The 15120-nt window shown below is 34.5% G+C and overlaps 1 protein-coding gene across 1 annotated transcript in view; it reads left to right on the top strand.

Moving 5' to 3' along the window:
- LOC142344819 (uncharacterized) overlaps window positions 1-15120 on the top strand; it is a 166613-nt gene that overhangs the window by 73200 nt on the left and 78293 nt on the right. Inside the window, exons 8-11 of the mRNA XM_075396798.1 lie at window positions 2142-2224; window positions 2288-2367; window positions 2860-3066; window positions 9140-9260. Of these exons, the coding sequence (XP_075252913.1) occupies window positions 2142-2224; window positions 2288-2367; window positions 2860-3066; window positions 9140-9260 (491 nt within the window). The remainder of the gene's footprint in view (window positions 1-2141; window positions 2225-2287; window positions 2368-2859; window positions 3067-9139; window positions 9261-15120) is intronic.

Genomic DNA, 15120 nt, shown 5'->3' with positions numbered 1-15120 from the left:
TCTAGTAACAATGGACTGGTTTTTAACATTTTAGTGTCTCGAATTTTAGCGTTTTTTGATAAATCTGCAATTTTTTTAAGGCTTCCTAAAGTTTTTGTGAGTTTTTGATATTCGTCCATACTCAAGTGCGAGAAAACATATTCCAAGTTCTGATAAAAATTCACTGTATGATTTTTAGTTTCAATGAATTTGTTTTCAACATTTTATCCTTTCGACTTTTATTCAAAACATTTGTATTTTATTTATTTTTTTCTTGCCTCAGTAGCCAGGTAACCTCATCCAGGGTTTGATAGTTTGCTATTAAATAGTTGCTAGGGGGCAATTGAATGGCTTTCAACATTTAATAAGAACGAAATTATATTTTTTGAAGTTTGAAATTTTTTCTAAAAGTTTTTGCCTATTGATCTATGAGCCAATGAGTTTTTAAAGCTTGGATTTGGGCTACTGGATAGCCTCTAGAGACACGGAAATGATTCTGAAGATATTTATATCAAGATTTTTAGTAACATTTCCTTATAATTTGTAATTGATTTTTGTTCTAATTGATTTTTGTAAGAAGTTTTTTGTTCATTTTCGAGTTAATCGATCTTCAAGGGCCGATGCTTATTTTCAGGTCTTGCAGATATAATACTGGACCGATTTCAGAAACAATAATTGGTTTGGAACATATGTTTGAAATGAGGTATTTTTAATGGGAAAAATTCTGCTTTTGGTTTTAAAGCTTCGAGAGTTTTAGCAATGAGTATATTTTTGTTTAGTTTTGATTTCAATTTCTCAATTTTTTGAGATGAGTTTGTTCGTGTTCTGGCTGGCATTGTTCAATTGATCTGCTGATCAGGTAGAGTACGTCCGAATTTTTTGTTAAATTCTTTGAATTGTATTTCAGGACTTGTCCTGCTATGTTTTTTTACTTCGTCGAATAAAAAAATGTTTCGCTTTACCTCATTTTGCCGTCTTTTCAACATTTTGCGTGAAATCTTTTAGACTTCTCTAGGCTAGTTTCTCTCTTCTCTCATTCTGCTAAAAGTGATTTTGAACATCAGTTGCTCAGCAAAGCAATTCAAAATGAACAGAGTTAGTACAAAAATGGATGTCAGAAATAGAAACGGGATAAACCCATAAATCCCAATTTTAGATGCCCGCTATTTGAACGTCGTTCCTATAAGTCTTATTTACCATCTCTAATGCTTGTTGTTATTGATAGGAGTCCCTGTAGCCTCTCTCTAAGAAACAGAAGTATGTTCAACTACGAAATGCCATCAAAATAAATCGGACTTAAAAAAATGTTTTTGTACAAAAATCTTTCTTTTTTTTTTCAATATCTTCTGTTATTTCAATCCCAATCATGCTTATTGGAATCAACGGCGGCTATTTTCCGGCAATCTGCCGGGTATGTTTAATTGCTCTCAAACGAAGTTTGTAGCAATTATATTAGTGCTGTTGGTCTTGTGCGATTTTTCGCTTTAGCGATTTTTCGTTTGACCCATTTGACTTTTCGTCCTCAAAAACGGGATGAACAGGTGGCGCCCAGCGGACATTAAGTTCTCTTAGAGCCTTTAAGCTCACTAGTCTCCAAGTGTGCGATTCACAGGAACTGTTTTGGAGACTTATACTCACGGTGTGAAGGGCGGTGGTTCTCAGAGCCGCACCCCCCATCAGCACCCCCAAATACCCACCCCAGCACATTGTTTAGGCCATAAGGGCCCCGTGCAGCCAAAGACCCCCTCGCATCGTTGCCACCCCCCCCCCGGTACATCCCCTCTGCGCTCACCTCACGCCCCTTCAATTAAGGTCAATTAAGCTAAAGCTAGACTCCCTAAACCATAGCTAGCTACTGACGAAGACAACCGCTTTCCGGTCGTTTGAGAGCAATTCTCTCCGACTTTAGTCGGCTATGTTTCCAAATTTTATTTAATTATTAATAATGATCAAAACAAGAATTTAAAGTGACTACCGTACGTGCTCTTTAAAACTAACACTCACTCTGTATCTTATTTTGAATGCACTATCGTTCTAAAGCACGCATTAACTGCCATTTCGCGAGACAAGCAGGTTATTTTAATCAGTCATTTTGGAAAGTGATCATGCATTAACGCGTCCGATAATATTTTGTGTTTAAAAAACGAATCAAGTGTTTGCAGGGCAGCTGATCGCAGCATAAACGACATTCATCAGTACCCAGTATTCCCATGGATCATCGCTGACTACAACTCTGAGGAACTAGGTACCGTCCAACTTTCAAGTCAAATCAAATGTTATAGCCAGGAAAAAGATTACTGTGTTTCAGACTTGAGCAATCCATGCAGTTATAGAGATCTCAGCAAGCCAGTAGGGGCTTTAAATGCTGATCGTCTTGCCAATTTAAGAGTAAGTTATTTTTCATCTTCTATTTGAAATGGGACTAGGAGAACTCAATATTTTTCAGCAATATTTGTTGTGACCCAGTCGGGCCTTTTCTTGGAGTTGATGTTTAATAAAGGTTTTGTTCCATTACGGTAAGCTTACCTTTGACTTCTTTTGAGAGACCTTTGAAAGTCTAGCGAAGCTCTCATTATCTACTTGTGAATGTAGAATATTTTGAAATATGTTCTAAGTGTTTTTATTCTGGTTTGGAAACGAGAGATTTTTGTGGTCATATTAAATCTGGTATTTGATCGTCCTCCGTTTTCACTTTTTCACAGCTTTTTATGTCCAGTTAATGTCTAACAAGCTTGCTTATAGAAAATTTTTGCTTAATATTGAAGTTATGAAAAATTTTAGTTTTAGTATTATTGACAAGTTTTGATCAAAGTGTTGAAGTAGATATCCGTTTATTTGGGGATAGGTTAAATGCGTAGTTCAAATGGTACTATTTATCAGGAGAGATACGAGCAGATGGGCGATCCAAAGTTTCTCTACGGCACTCACTACTCTGCTCCCGCCTTCGTACTTTTCTATTTGGTGAGGTTGGTGCCAGAATGTGTCTTGTGTCTGCAGAATGGACAGTTGGACCAGCCGGACAGAACATTCCACTCCATCCCAGAACTCTGGAATAATGTCAATTACTGTCCACACGACTTCAAAGAGGTGAACATTACTGCCATATAGTAACAAGAAGTATAACTGCATGGTATTGATCAGCGTATATAGACCAAACCCAGCTAAAAAAATCTTATAAAAGCAAAAATTAGAAACTCATCTGAACGCTTTGACAAAATAACGATTTAATTCGTTGACCATTAAAAATGAAAATTGGTTTTTGGCTGCTCTCAAATAAAGTTTGTAGCAATTATTAATAGCCGCCCTCATCTTCTCAGCCGGCTATTATAGCGCTCCTATTTTTTTACGACTCGAAGAGGAGTATTGGAGAAGTCCTTTTTACGACTCGAAGAGGAGTATTGGAGAAGTCCTTTTTTTTAATCAATTTTATTGGAGTGATTTTTGAAGAGGGAAATGAAACGCGTGAAAAAATTTGGAGTGATTTTGGCGCTGAACAAAAGTGAAGAGCGGAGCGAAAAGAGAGTGGTTTTTGTTCATACCGCTGTTTATAGCTGCGAAGCTGTAGGCTGAGCGTAGTTATATTGCGGTGCTCTTGGTTTTTTACGACTCGAAGAGGAGTATTGGTTTTCTTAAGGTTTTTTTTTTTACCGGAAGTACTATTCGTTCAGACGCTGTTTTGACCTAAAAGCGAAAGTGAGAAAAATTGCCGTGTGAACTAATTTTTTCTGAGCGAGAGAAGTTTTTTGATCATGCGCTGCGTTTAGTGAATGACTTTTTGACTTTGAAAAGTAGTTTTTGACTGAATGGCACATATAGATAACCGTTTTTAGCCGTTTTTTCGTCTAAGTGGCCCATTTTTTTGCTTGTAATTTGGTTTTTTTGTAGAAATGATTTTTATTCAATGCTATATTGAAATGTAAACCTTGGAAATTAATAGCGCAGTGTTTTGGAGAGCCTGAAAACGCGTTTCAAGTTCAAAATTGGCATAAATTTCTTGATTTTTTAACTAATTTTTGGCTTTTTTCCTATTATTTTCTTCATTTTTGGATTGTTTAGCCGTCTTTTTGTCAAAAATCAGTCAATATGACAACTTCCCCTTGACAATTCATATACTCGAATCCTCTTTTTACCTCGATGTAATTTTGTTTTATAAAATTGTACATATGCTAATCCGATTTTTGTAGTTTTTTTCCTATTTTTCTCAGTTTTTTGTCTGTATTTTGGTTTTAGTTACTAGAAATATTCTTTTTGTGTAACATGAGGGGCTTTAATTTCGTTTCAATAACAACGTCAATAATTTTTTAGCGTTGAATTTTTGAAAATTATTTAAGTTTTTTTTTTATAAATGCAGTCCTAAAAATTTTTTAACCTTTTTTTTTCAAAATGTTTCAATGTTTCGTATGTTTGATTTCTGCTTTTTCTTTTTTTTGATCTGTTCAGGAGGATAGATTTTTGGTCTCGGATGTATCGTTGTTTTTTCTATGTCTCGAATAATGAAAAATGAAATGGTGTTAGTTTTTCTTGTTTTTTTAACTTTGATTTTTAAACTTTCAAAACTTTTAAACTTTGATTTGAACATTCAAAAATCAAGAATTAGTCTTTGTTACGGTGTTCCTTACATTGTGTCCATTTTTTTCACATTATAGCTTGTATCATTCTAGCTCTGTCCTGGCACCTACATTTATACTGGTTTTATTTTTTTTCAGTTATTAACAAATTGAATGGTTTAGGCTTTTTCTTAGATTTTCGTCATTTCTTTGGGTTGCAATTGATTGCATTCAACATAAGGCAGTACTAAGTTTTTACTAGAAAGCCTTTTCCAGAATTGCTACTTATTATTTTTTATAGTATTTTTTTCCGAGCTTGGTATTGTTCTTAAACTTTTTTTTGCCTTTAAATATTACTCGGTTGATTTTCTATGATTATTTTAATTTTTGAATTAGTTTGAAATGATGTTGTCTAGCATATATACAAGAAGAAAAAGGTATATTTTGTTTTTGTCTTAATTGCAGTGATGAGAAATCTAACTAGTAGTTTTCTGACTCTTAACTTTGAGCATATTTTTTTTGAAAAATTTAATTTAGTTTCTAAGTTATTATTATCTGCCGTTTGCTTTAGCGATCTTTTTGAGATTAGAATCATGAACTATTTGAGGGCAATTGATAGCCCTGTCAGCTTTTTGAGACTATCAGTGTTTTGACTATCCTAATTATTTTGCACTTATCCTTACCAAACGTTTTCAATAATAAATATTTTTGCGGCATTTTGTTTCTCTTGGTGACAGTGGTTTAAATTTCACCAATTTTTAGATCAGACCGGGGGGGGGGGGGGGGGGGGGGGGTAATGAGTTTATGGTTTATTAAAAAAGGTAATGGTTTCAGCTGCAATTAGGTTTTTTGTCAAGTTTTTACGCTTCGAGTCGCTTCCGGAATTCTTCCGGCTATGTTTTTTTTGTTTCGTCGTCTGACGCTCTTTTTTCGTTTTACATTTGTTCACACAACAAAGCTGAAAAAGTCAAATTTTCTGAATGACTTCTTCCTCTCACTAGCGGCATTTGCGCGCGTGGCGTCATTTCTCACTCGCTTTAGCGAAAGTTTTTAGGTTATTTGCGTGATTAGATTTTGATTATACGTGACTTACCTCACTCAATAAAATGACTTTTGCACTTTAAAACTTAGGTTTAATTTGATTTTGTTTAAGGTCAAAGGAACTCATTTGTGTAGTAAAGGTCCCTAATAAGAGGGTTCTGTGGAATGTATTTTAACAACCTTTATTGATTTATCGCTGAATGTTTTTTAGCCTAGTTTTTTGAGTGGCGTCGATTTTTTTTTCAATTTAGATCTGTATCTGTTTCTATCTCTATTATATGGCACGCAAGTCTATTCTTTGGCAGCTATTCCGGCAATCTGCCGGCTATGTTTTTTTGAAAAATTAACATTTATAACAAGATAGTTAAAGTATGTTTGAACAAATTACTTTTATTAGCAATTGGTCAAGTCAAAAATGGTTTCGAAATTATTTTCCTACAATATTGCAGATCAAGGTTTGAACTGTAATTTATTTTGGCTGCATACTATAAAATGTGTATTAAAATGCTAGCCGAAGTGATCTTCTAAGCGCCTAGGACAAGCTTGTGCGATTACGTACAACTATGAGGACGTTTAAGAGTGCCGGTACTGCAAATAGCAATTAATTATAAATTAAATGCTACGGGAAATGATTTCCAAAGCGACCATGGCACGCTGATCACTATTTCGGTTGTGATAGATTCATATCAACTCCCACGGAACGCTGGAGCATGACATGGGCCGCAATTATCATTGTTTGCTCAAAAGGGTGACGTCTCAACAAATCGACGGATCAAAACACAGATTTTGAACGAATTTGATTGACTGAGAATATTTAAAAAAAATACTAACTTTAAGCTTTCAATTAACCTAAATCCGTTTAGATTACTTCTAGCTTCCTTTTTATGAGGCATGTGACCAAACGCGATTTCTGAGCATATTCAAGTTAATGTTTACATCCGATTTCAAATCATGAAAAATTTGTTGGATGCATTTAGGAGAAATCAGCCAATCGGAAAGCATTACTAACTTTTTATAGCTACGAAGCTGTCAACTGAGCAAAGCTATATTCCGGTGCTCTTAATATTTTACAATTCAAAGAATTTGAATTGTATTGGGGCGCTGTCTTTTTTTAAGATCTGTTCACACATTTTTATGATTTTTAAAGTCAAATTGGAGTAGTGATTTTGGTCACGCTGGAACAAGAATTGGAGCGAAAAAGGGAAATTTAAAGTAGAAAGAAAGCAGTGTTTTAACAAAACTCGCTTTCTCGCTAGTGGTTTTTTGTTCAGATGCGGCAATTTCACTTTGATATTTACTGTTTCGATTTTTTGGATTGCATTTTATTTATAAATGGTTTTCCCAATCCATTCATAGTCCGTTCTAGGTCTAGTTTTCTGCTTAGTCAATGAAAATTCTTTGAATTGTACGTCAGGACTTGTCCTGTTATGTTTTCTTGTTATAGCTGCGAAGCTGTAAGCTGAGCGAAGCTATATTGCGGTGCTCTTGGTTTTTTTTTGTTTCGTCGTCTGACGCTCTTTTTTCGTTTTACATTTGTTCACACAGCAAAGCTGAAAAAGTCAAATTTTCTGAATGATTTCTTCCTCTCACTAACGGCATTTGCGCGCGTGACGTCATTTCTCACTCGCTTTAGCAAAAGTTTTTAGGTTATTTGCGTGATTAGATTTTGATCATACGTGACTTACCTCACTCAATAAAATGACTTTTGCACTTTAAAACTTAAGTTTAGTGTGAATTTGTTTAAGGTCAAAGGAAACTCATTTGTGCAGTAAAGGTCCCTAATAAGAGGCTTCTGCGAATTAACTAGCTTTATTAATTTATCGCTGAATTTTTTTTACCTCGTTTTTTTGAGAGGAGTCAATTTTTTTTTCAATTTAGATCTGTATCTGTTTCTATCTCTATTATATAGCACGCAGGTCTATTCCTTCGCAGCTATTCCGGCAATCTGCCGGCTATGTTTTTGAGAGAGCGAGAAATTGATGTGTGAAAAAAATTTTCTCCAAGCGAGCGAATTTTTTTTGTTCACGTGCGGCTTTTAAAAGCAGTTTTTTGCAACTTTTCATGGTTATGAGGTTTGATTATGATATTGTATTAGTTTCAGGTTTCTTTTGATAGTATTGAAGGTTTCCGGTAGTTAATTTGATTTTTAATGCTAATTTGGAGGTTTTTGATCAGTTTTGCTGGTTTTTAGACGAAATTTAATGATTTTTTACCTGTTTTTTTTGTTTTACTGCTTTAAGCGGGATTTGAATAGAAGCTTGTTCCTTAAGGAATCTTCAGATACCAATTAATTAAAGTTTTGTTGGTATAAATCATTTTTTTCTTAGGAAAATTGACACAAAAATTGAGAAATTTTAATTTTTTTTTTATTTTTTTGCAGTTTTTCTTTTTTTTAATCTTAGACAAGTTTTTTACCCACCCTATTATGACTTGCCCATTTTTGATTGGCTCGGCCTTTTCATTGCTCTAATTGCAAAGGAACCTTATTCGGCGTTATGTTTCCTTGCACTATTAAAAAAACTCATTAAGTTTTTATAGTTTTTTCTTTCAATTTGTTTTTGAATGCCGTTTCTTTTTTCCTTAATTCTTTTATGGTATTTGTGGAGGTTTAGGGTTCACAATAGTTCTTCTAGTTGCTTAGTATTAAGTATGGGCAATTTTCTGCTTCGAGTCGTTTCCGGAATTCTTCCGGCTATTATGTTTTTTTTTACTTCGTCGAACTTTTTTTCGCTTTACCATTTTGCCGCTTTTTCGACATTTTGCGTGAAATCTTTTTGACTTCTCTAGGCTAGTTTCTCTCTTCTCTCATTCTGCTAAAAGTGATTTTGAACATCAGTTGCTCAGCAAAGCAATTCAAAATGAACAGAGTTAGTACAAAAATGGATGTCAGAAATAGAAACGGGATAAACCCATAAAGCCCAATTTTAGATGCCCGCTATTTGAACGTCGTTCCTATAAGTATTAGTTACCTCTCTCTAATGCTTATTGGCATTGATAGTAGCCCCTGTAGCCTCTCTCTATGAAACAGAAGTATGTTCAACTACGAAATGCCATCAAAATAAATCGGACTTAAAAAATTCTTTTGTACAAAAATCTTTTTTTTTCAATATCTTCTATTCGTTCAATCCCAATCATGCTTATTGGAATCAACGGCGGCTGTTTTCCGGCAATCTGTCGGGTATGTTTTCAATCCTGTTGGTCTCGTTTTGCCATTTTTAATTTTTCTTAAACGAAGTTTGAAGCAATTATAATAGTCATGCGTTCTTCTTTTCGCTGGACCGAGTTTTCGGCAGGTTTTGGACCCCTTCTTCTACACCCAATCCTGCTCAACCCGCTGCAGGCATAGCATAATGGAAATACCGGAAATTAGCACAGTGCCAAACATTATCAATAATTCAAACATATTATGAAAAACCCGAGTTTTAACAACAGTTGTTGGAAAAAGTGACTTCGAATTCTTGGTAAAGAAGTGTATGGACATCTGTTGAATTCATCGTCAGATTCAATGGAAAGAGATACCAGATCTGTTTGAGACTGGATAGTGTACTGATTTTTGTCTGTCTGTTCTTCAGCTGATACCGGAGTTCTTTGACGGAGATGGTGAGTTCCTTCTGAACACTCGGAAACTTGACTTTGGCGTAAGAGAAGACGGAGCCAGACTGCATCACGTAGTATTGCCGAAATGGGCCAAAGGTTTGTGCTCAGAGCTTTACGTTCTAGCTTGACAGATGGGTTGAATAAAAACACGTGTAAGAACATAGAATCTTTCAGTAAGAACTTACTGAAAATTTAAATTCGCTCTTTGGGTAAATAAGGGCTGTTAAGATTGGGTTGATTGAGTGGTGTTGATTAGATATTGAAGACTCGAAGAGGTGCGTTGGTGGAGCGTCTCTTTATCGGTAATTTTGCTGGAGTGTATTTGAAACAGGAAGTGAATAGGTTGAAAAAATTTTAAGGACAATTTTCTGAAGAAACCTGAAGAGCACCAAGAAAGAGTGGTTTTCTGTTCATTCCGTAAATTTGAGAGAGGGAGCGAGAAAAGTAGGTGTGAAAAATTCTCGCTAAACGAGCAATTTTTTTTTATCACGAGCGGCATTTTCAAAGAGGGTTTTTAAGAGCCCTCATCTCAGCCGGCTATTATAGCGCTCCTTTTTTACAATGCAAAGAATTTAGATTGTATTGGTGCTCTGTTTTTTTTTTGTAAGATGTTATCAAACCTTTTTCATGACTTTGAGTTTTGAAATGGGATAAACAGATAAAGCTCGGCAGGCATTAAGTTTCAGTTGAGGAGCTCAGTCGGCTTTAGTAGACTTTCAGGTTTTTAATATGCTGAAATTGCTGTAAGGCCTAAATTGAAGGTGAAAAGGTCCTGAACGTGAGCCCTGAACGTAGCAATGTTTACTTGTTAATAGCCGCCCTCATCTTCTCATACGGCTATTATAGCGCTCCTATATTTTACAATTCAAAGAATTTGAATTGTATTGGGGCGCTGTCTTTTTTAATAGCCGCCCTCATCTTCTCAGCCGGCTATTATAGCGCTCCTATTTTTTTTTACTTCGTCGCTTTACCTCATTTTGCCGCCTTTTCAACATTTTGCGTGAAATCTTTTTGACTTCTCTAGGCTAGTTTCTCTCTTCTCTCATTCTGCTAAAAGTGATTTTGAACATCAGTTGCTCAGCAAAGCAATTTCAAAATGAACAGAGTTAATACAAAAATGGATGTCAGAAATAGAAACGGGATAAACCCATAAAGCCCAATTTTAGATGCCCGCTTTTTGAACGTTAAGTTTTATTAACCATCTCTAATGCTTATTGTTATTGATAGTAGCCCCTGTAGCCTCTCTCTAAGAAACAGAAGTATGTTCAACTACGAAATGCCATCAAAAAAAATCGGACTTAAAAAAATGTTTTTGTACAAAAATCTTTTTTTTTCAATATCTTCTGTTATTTCAATCCCAATCATGATTATTGGAATCAATGGCGGCTATTTTCCGGCAATCTGCCGGGTATGTTTTTAAGATCTGTTCACACATTTTCATGATTTTTGAAGTCAAATTGGGGTAGTGATTTTGGTCACGCCGAAACAGTAAATGGAGCGAAAAAGCGAGTGGTTTTGTGGCGTGAATTTTTTTGCTCTAATTTTAAAGTAGAGTTAGAAAACGTTGTTTGAACAAAAATTCGGTTTCTCGGTAGTGGTTTTTTCACATGCGGCAATTTCACTCTGATTTTTACTGTTTTTTTGATTTTTTGGTTCGGATTTTTTTCTAACTGGTTTTCCCAATCCATTCACAGCTCATTCTAGGCCTAGTTTTTGTGTGAATTAAATTTTCATTTCTCGCTAGGGGTTTTTTCGTTCACATGCGGCAGTTTGATATTGATTTTCTGTTTCTTATTTTTTTGTTCTGATTTTTTTAAAATGGTTTTCTGAATTCACTCACAGACCATTCTAGGTCTAGTTTTTCTGTTTAGTCAATGAAAATTCTTTGAATTGTACGTCAGGACTTGTCCTGCTATGTTTTTTTTACTTCGTCGAACAAAAAATGTTTCGCTTTACCTCATCTTCTCAGCCGGCTATTATAGCGCTCCTATTTTTTTTTTTACTTCGTCGCTTTACCTCATTTTGCCGCCTTTTCAACATTTTGCGTGAAATCTTTTTGACTTCTCTAGGCTAGTTTCTCTCTTTTCTCATTCTGCTAAAAGTGAATTTGAACATCAGTTGCTAAGCAAAGCAATTCGAAATGAACAGAGTCGGTATAAAAAATTGAAGTCAGAAATAGAAACGGGAAAACCCATAAAGCCCAATTTTAGATGCCCGCTATTTGAACGTCGTTCCTATAAGTATTAGTTACCTCTCTCTAATGCTTATTGGCATTGATAGTAGCCCCATATGTTAAATGTAAGTCATAGTTGATATGCCTATTATGCGTTGCGAAATCATTTTATACTAATGTTTTCATCTTATTTTTGTTCTTTATGTCAATTTTTACACCAGAGGCAAAGCATGGATCTTAAATTTTTGCAAATTTTAATTTTCCCTAATTTTGCTATTTTAAAATTTTTTGAGGTTTTATCTACTTTTAGTGACTAGTGAAACAAATATCAGGCTTAAATTTGGGTTAATGAATAATTTTCATTGAGCCAGTTAAGTTTTTGAGGATCTGAACATCACAAGTTTAGGGGACAACGAAACTTTTATGAAGCTTAAAGATGTTAATGAATAGATGTTAGCATTACAGAAGCTCTGAAATTTTAGCACCTATCTTTAATTTTGAATTAGTTTGTGTTTGGATTAGTTTCTGCCTTCTGTTTGGCTCGTATTTAACCATTTGTCAAAGTTGATAAAGTGCAAGACAACTACTTTTTATGAACATTTTGTGAGCTATGTTTTGGTACTGCAAACATGCAAAACGATAATTTCTCCAATTTTTCTTTTCGGAAATATTTGACATTTTTGAGTTTTCCAGCCCAAGGGGGTAGGAATCTCCTCTGGGGTTTGATAATAGGTAACTTCACGTGAAAATTTTTTGCGCTTGGAACTGAGTTACTGGATAGTTTTGGAGACAATGAAATGTTTCTGAAGATATTAATATCAACAATTTTAAATGTTTCAGTTGTGCGGTGTCCTAAGGGCTGTACACTAGGCTCCGGCTGAACGGTTTGGCTACCGAAGCTGTCGATTAGGTATAAGATTACTGTGTGAATGTTATTGACGGATTTTGGGATGTTGGTCGAACTCAAAATTAAACGATAAGAGTGAATGTTCGATTGCTCTCAAACGAAGTTTGTAGCTATTATACTTAATTGTTCTCAGGCGAATTTTGTAGCAATTATATTAGTCCTGTTGGTTAATAGCCGCCCTCATCATCTCAGCCGGCTATTATAGCGCTCCTATTTTTTTTTACTTCGTCGAATAAAAAAATGTTTCGCTTTACCTCATTTTGCCGCCTTTTCAACATTTTGCGAGATCTTTTTGACTTCTCTAGGCTAGTTTCTCTCTTCTCTCATTCTGCTAAAAGTGATTTTGAACATCAGTTGCTCAGCAAAGCAATTCAAAATGAACAGAGTTAGTACAAAAATGGATGTCAGAAATAGAAACGGGATAAACCCATAAAGCCCAATTTTAGATGCCCGCTATTTGAACGTGGTTCCTATAAGTCTTATTTACCATCTCTAATGCTTATTGTTATTGATAGTAGCCCATGTAGCCTCTCTCTAAGAAACAGAAGTATGTTCAACTACGAAATGCCATCAAAATAAATCGGACTTTAAAAAATGTTTTTGTACAAAAATCTTTATTTCAATATCTTCTGTTATTTCAATCCCAATCATGCTTATTGGAATCAACGGCGGCTATTTTCCGGCAATCTGCCGGGTATGTTTTTTTGCGATTTTTCGCCTGACCGATTTTTCGTCTGACCCATTCGTCCTTTAAAACGGGATAAACAGGTAGCGCCCAGCGGGCATTAAGTTTCATTAAAGGCCTTTAGCCTTATTTAGTAATCCTTCAAGTACTTTGTGTGGTGAACTTACTTGGAAGGCCGTGATTCAAGGTTGAAAGGTCATTTTTATTGGAGTTTTCGACCCCAAAATGTTGCAATTTTTCGCTTTTTTTAATTTTGCGATTTTTTGTTGGACCAGTCTAAAATTGAGGTTTGTAAAAGTTGATAAAGGTCTTTTGCAAGACATTATTACTTTTTATGGGCCTTTTAAAAGCTATATGTTTTGGTACTTCAAATATAAACACGCAAATTTATTCTAATTTTTACAATTTTTTCGTAAATTTTTGTTATTTTTTGAAATGTTTTTCAATATTTTAATATCAGAAATTTTAGCAATTTTTTGTCAAGTGTTCGAAAATTTTTTAAAGTTTTTTTTAGGTTTTCCAGCCTCAAGGTCCAAGAAACCTATAGGGTTTGTTAGTATGCTATTGCGTAGTTTATAGTGGCAATAGAAAAGTTTTTAATTAATACCTCGAATTTTATCTGTTGTTTTTTTTATAAAACTTAAAAATCTTTTGGTAGGTTTCTCTAGAATCAAGGGCTCATATACCTCCTCTAGCGTTTGATAATAGGTACTGCTCAGTTTCTAGTCGTAATAGAAATGTTTTTTTCATTTTTATATTTCATTGTCCTTATTTAATTTTTTCAGCCCCAGACGCCAGGAAACCTCTAAAAGGTTTTCATAATAGGTTGAAAATTTTTTTTGGCAATGCAATGGTTTTCAACATTTTTAATATTACAAATTTTAGTAGTTTTTTTTTAAAATTTGCAGTTTTCAAGTTTTTGAAGATTTTTGTCGTTTTCTTAGGTTTCTCTACCCTCAAGGGCCGAGGAACCTCTTATTGGGCTTGCTAATATGTTACTGCGGGATCTTTTGTGGCAATGGACTTGTTTTCAATTTTTTAATGTAACGCATTTTAGCCATTTTTTTTCTCGAAAACCTGTAATTTTTTTTATGTTTTTGAAATTTTATTGTTTTTTTGAAAATGGTTGAATTTTGTTTTTTTCGGGTACCAGAGGCCTAGGAACATCCTCCAGGGTTTGATAATAAGTAATTGCAAAGTCGCTAGAGGTAATGTAGTGGTTATCAATATTTAATTCAGACGAGTGTTAGCATTTTTTTGATAAAATTTAAAAATTTGTGGTTTTCAATTTTTCTGGACGTTATTTTGTTCCAAGTTTATTGACCTTTATGGGCCAGTGAAATTATTCAAGGCTTGAATTAGAGATTCTGGATAGTCTCTGGAGAGACAATAGATTGGCTCTGAGGATATTAATGACAATTTTAAGCAAGTTTTTTGAAATTTGCAATTGTTTCTTTTAACGAGTTTAATGGTCTTTACTGACCAAAGAAACGTTTCTAAGTCTTGCAGATGGTTTACATGACAGAACTCAGGTAACAAAAATGTGTTTTTGATTCTACTTTAATTTTTGGTTCTTCAGTTTTTAAACATTTGTAAATTTTGCACTTTTCAGTTTTCTTAAGCATTTGTCATTTTTCTAAATAGACCCTTTTCATGCTTTTATGGGCTTGTGCGTGAATTAATGAGTATATTAGATTATTAATAGCCGTCCTCATCTTCTCAGCCGGCCATTATAGCGCTCCTATTTTTTTTTACTTCGTCGAATAAAAAAATGTTTCGCTTTTCCTCATTTTGCAGCCTTTTCAACATTTTGCGTGAAATCTTTTTGACTTCTCTAGGCTAGTTTCTCTCTTCTCTCATTCTGCTAATAGTGATTTTGAACATCAGTTGCTCAGCAAAGCAATTAAAAATGAACAGAGTCAGTATAAAAATTGAAGTCAGAAATAGAATCGGGAGAAACCCATAAAGCCCAATTTCAGATGACCGCTATTTGAACGTCGTTCCTATAAGTATTAGTTACCTCTCTCTAATGCTTATCGGTATTGATAGTAGCCCCTGTAGCCTCTCTCTAAGAAACAGAAGTATGTTCAACTACGAAATGCCATCAAAATAAATCGGAATTAAAAAATTCTTTTGTACAAAAATCTTTTTTTTTTTCAATATCTTCTGATATTTCAATCCCAATCATGCT

Source organism: Convolutriloba macropyga, chromosome 8 (assembly GCF_964194025.1).
Source record: "Convolutriloba macropyga chromosome 8, txConMacr16.3, whole genome shotgun sequence".
Classification (NCBI taxonomy): Eukaryota; Metazoa; Xenacoelomorpha; order Acoela; family Convolutidae; genus Convolutriloba; species Convolutriloba macropyga.
Note: the sequence above shows the minus strand (reverse complement) of the source record. Positions and strands in the feature narration are given on the sequence as shown.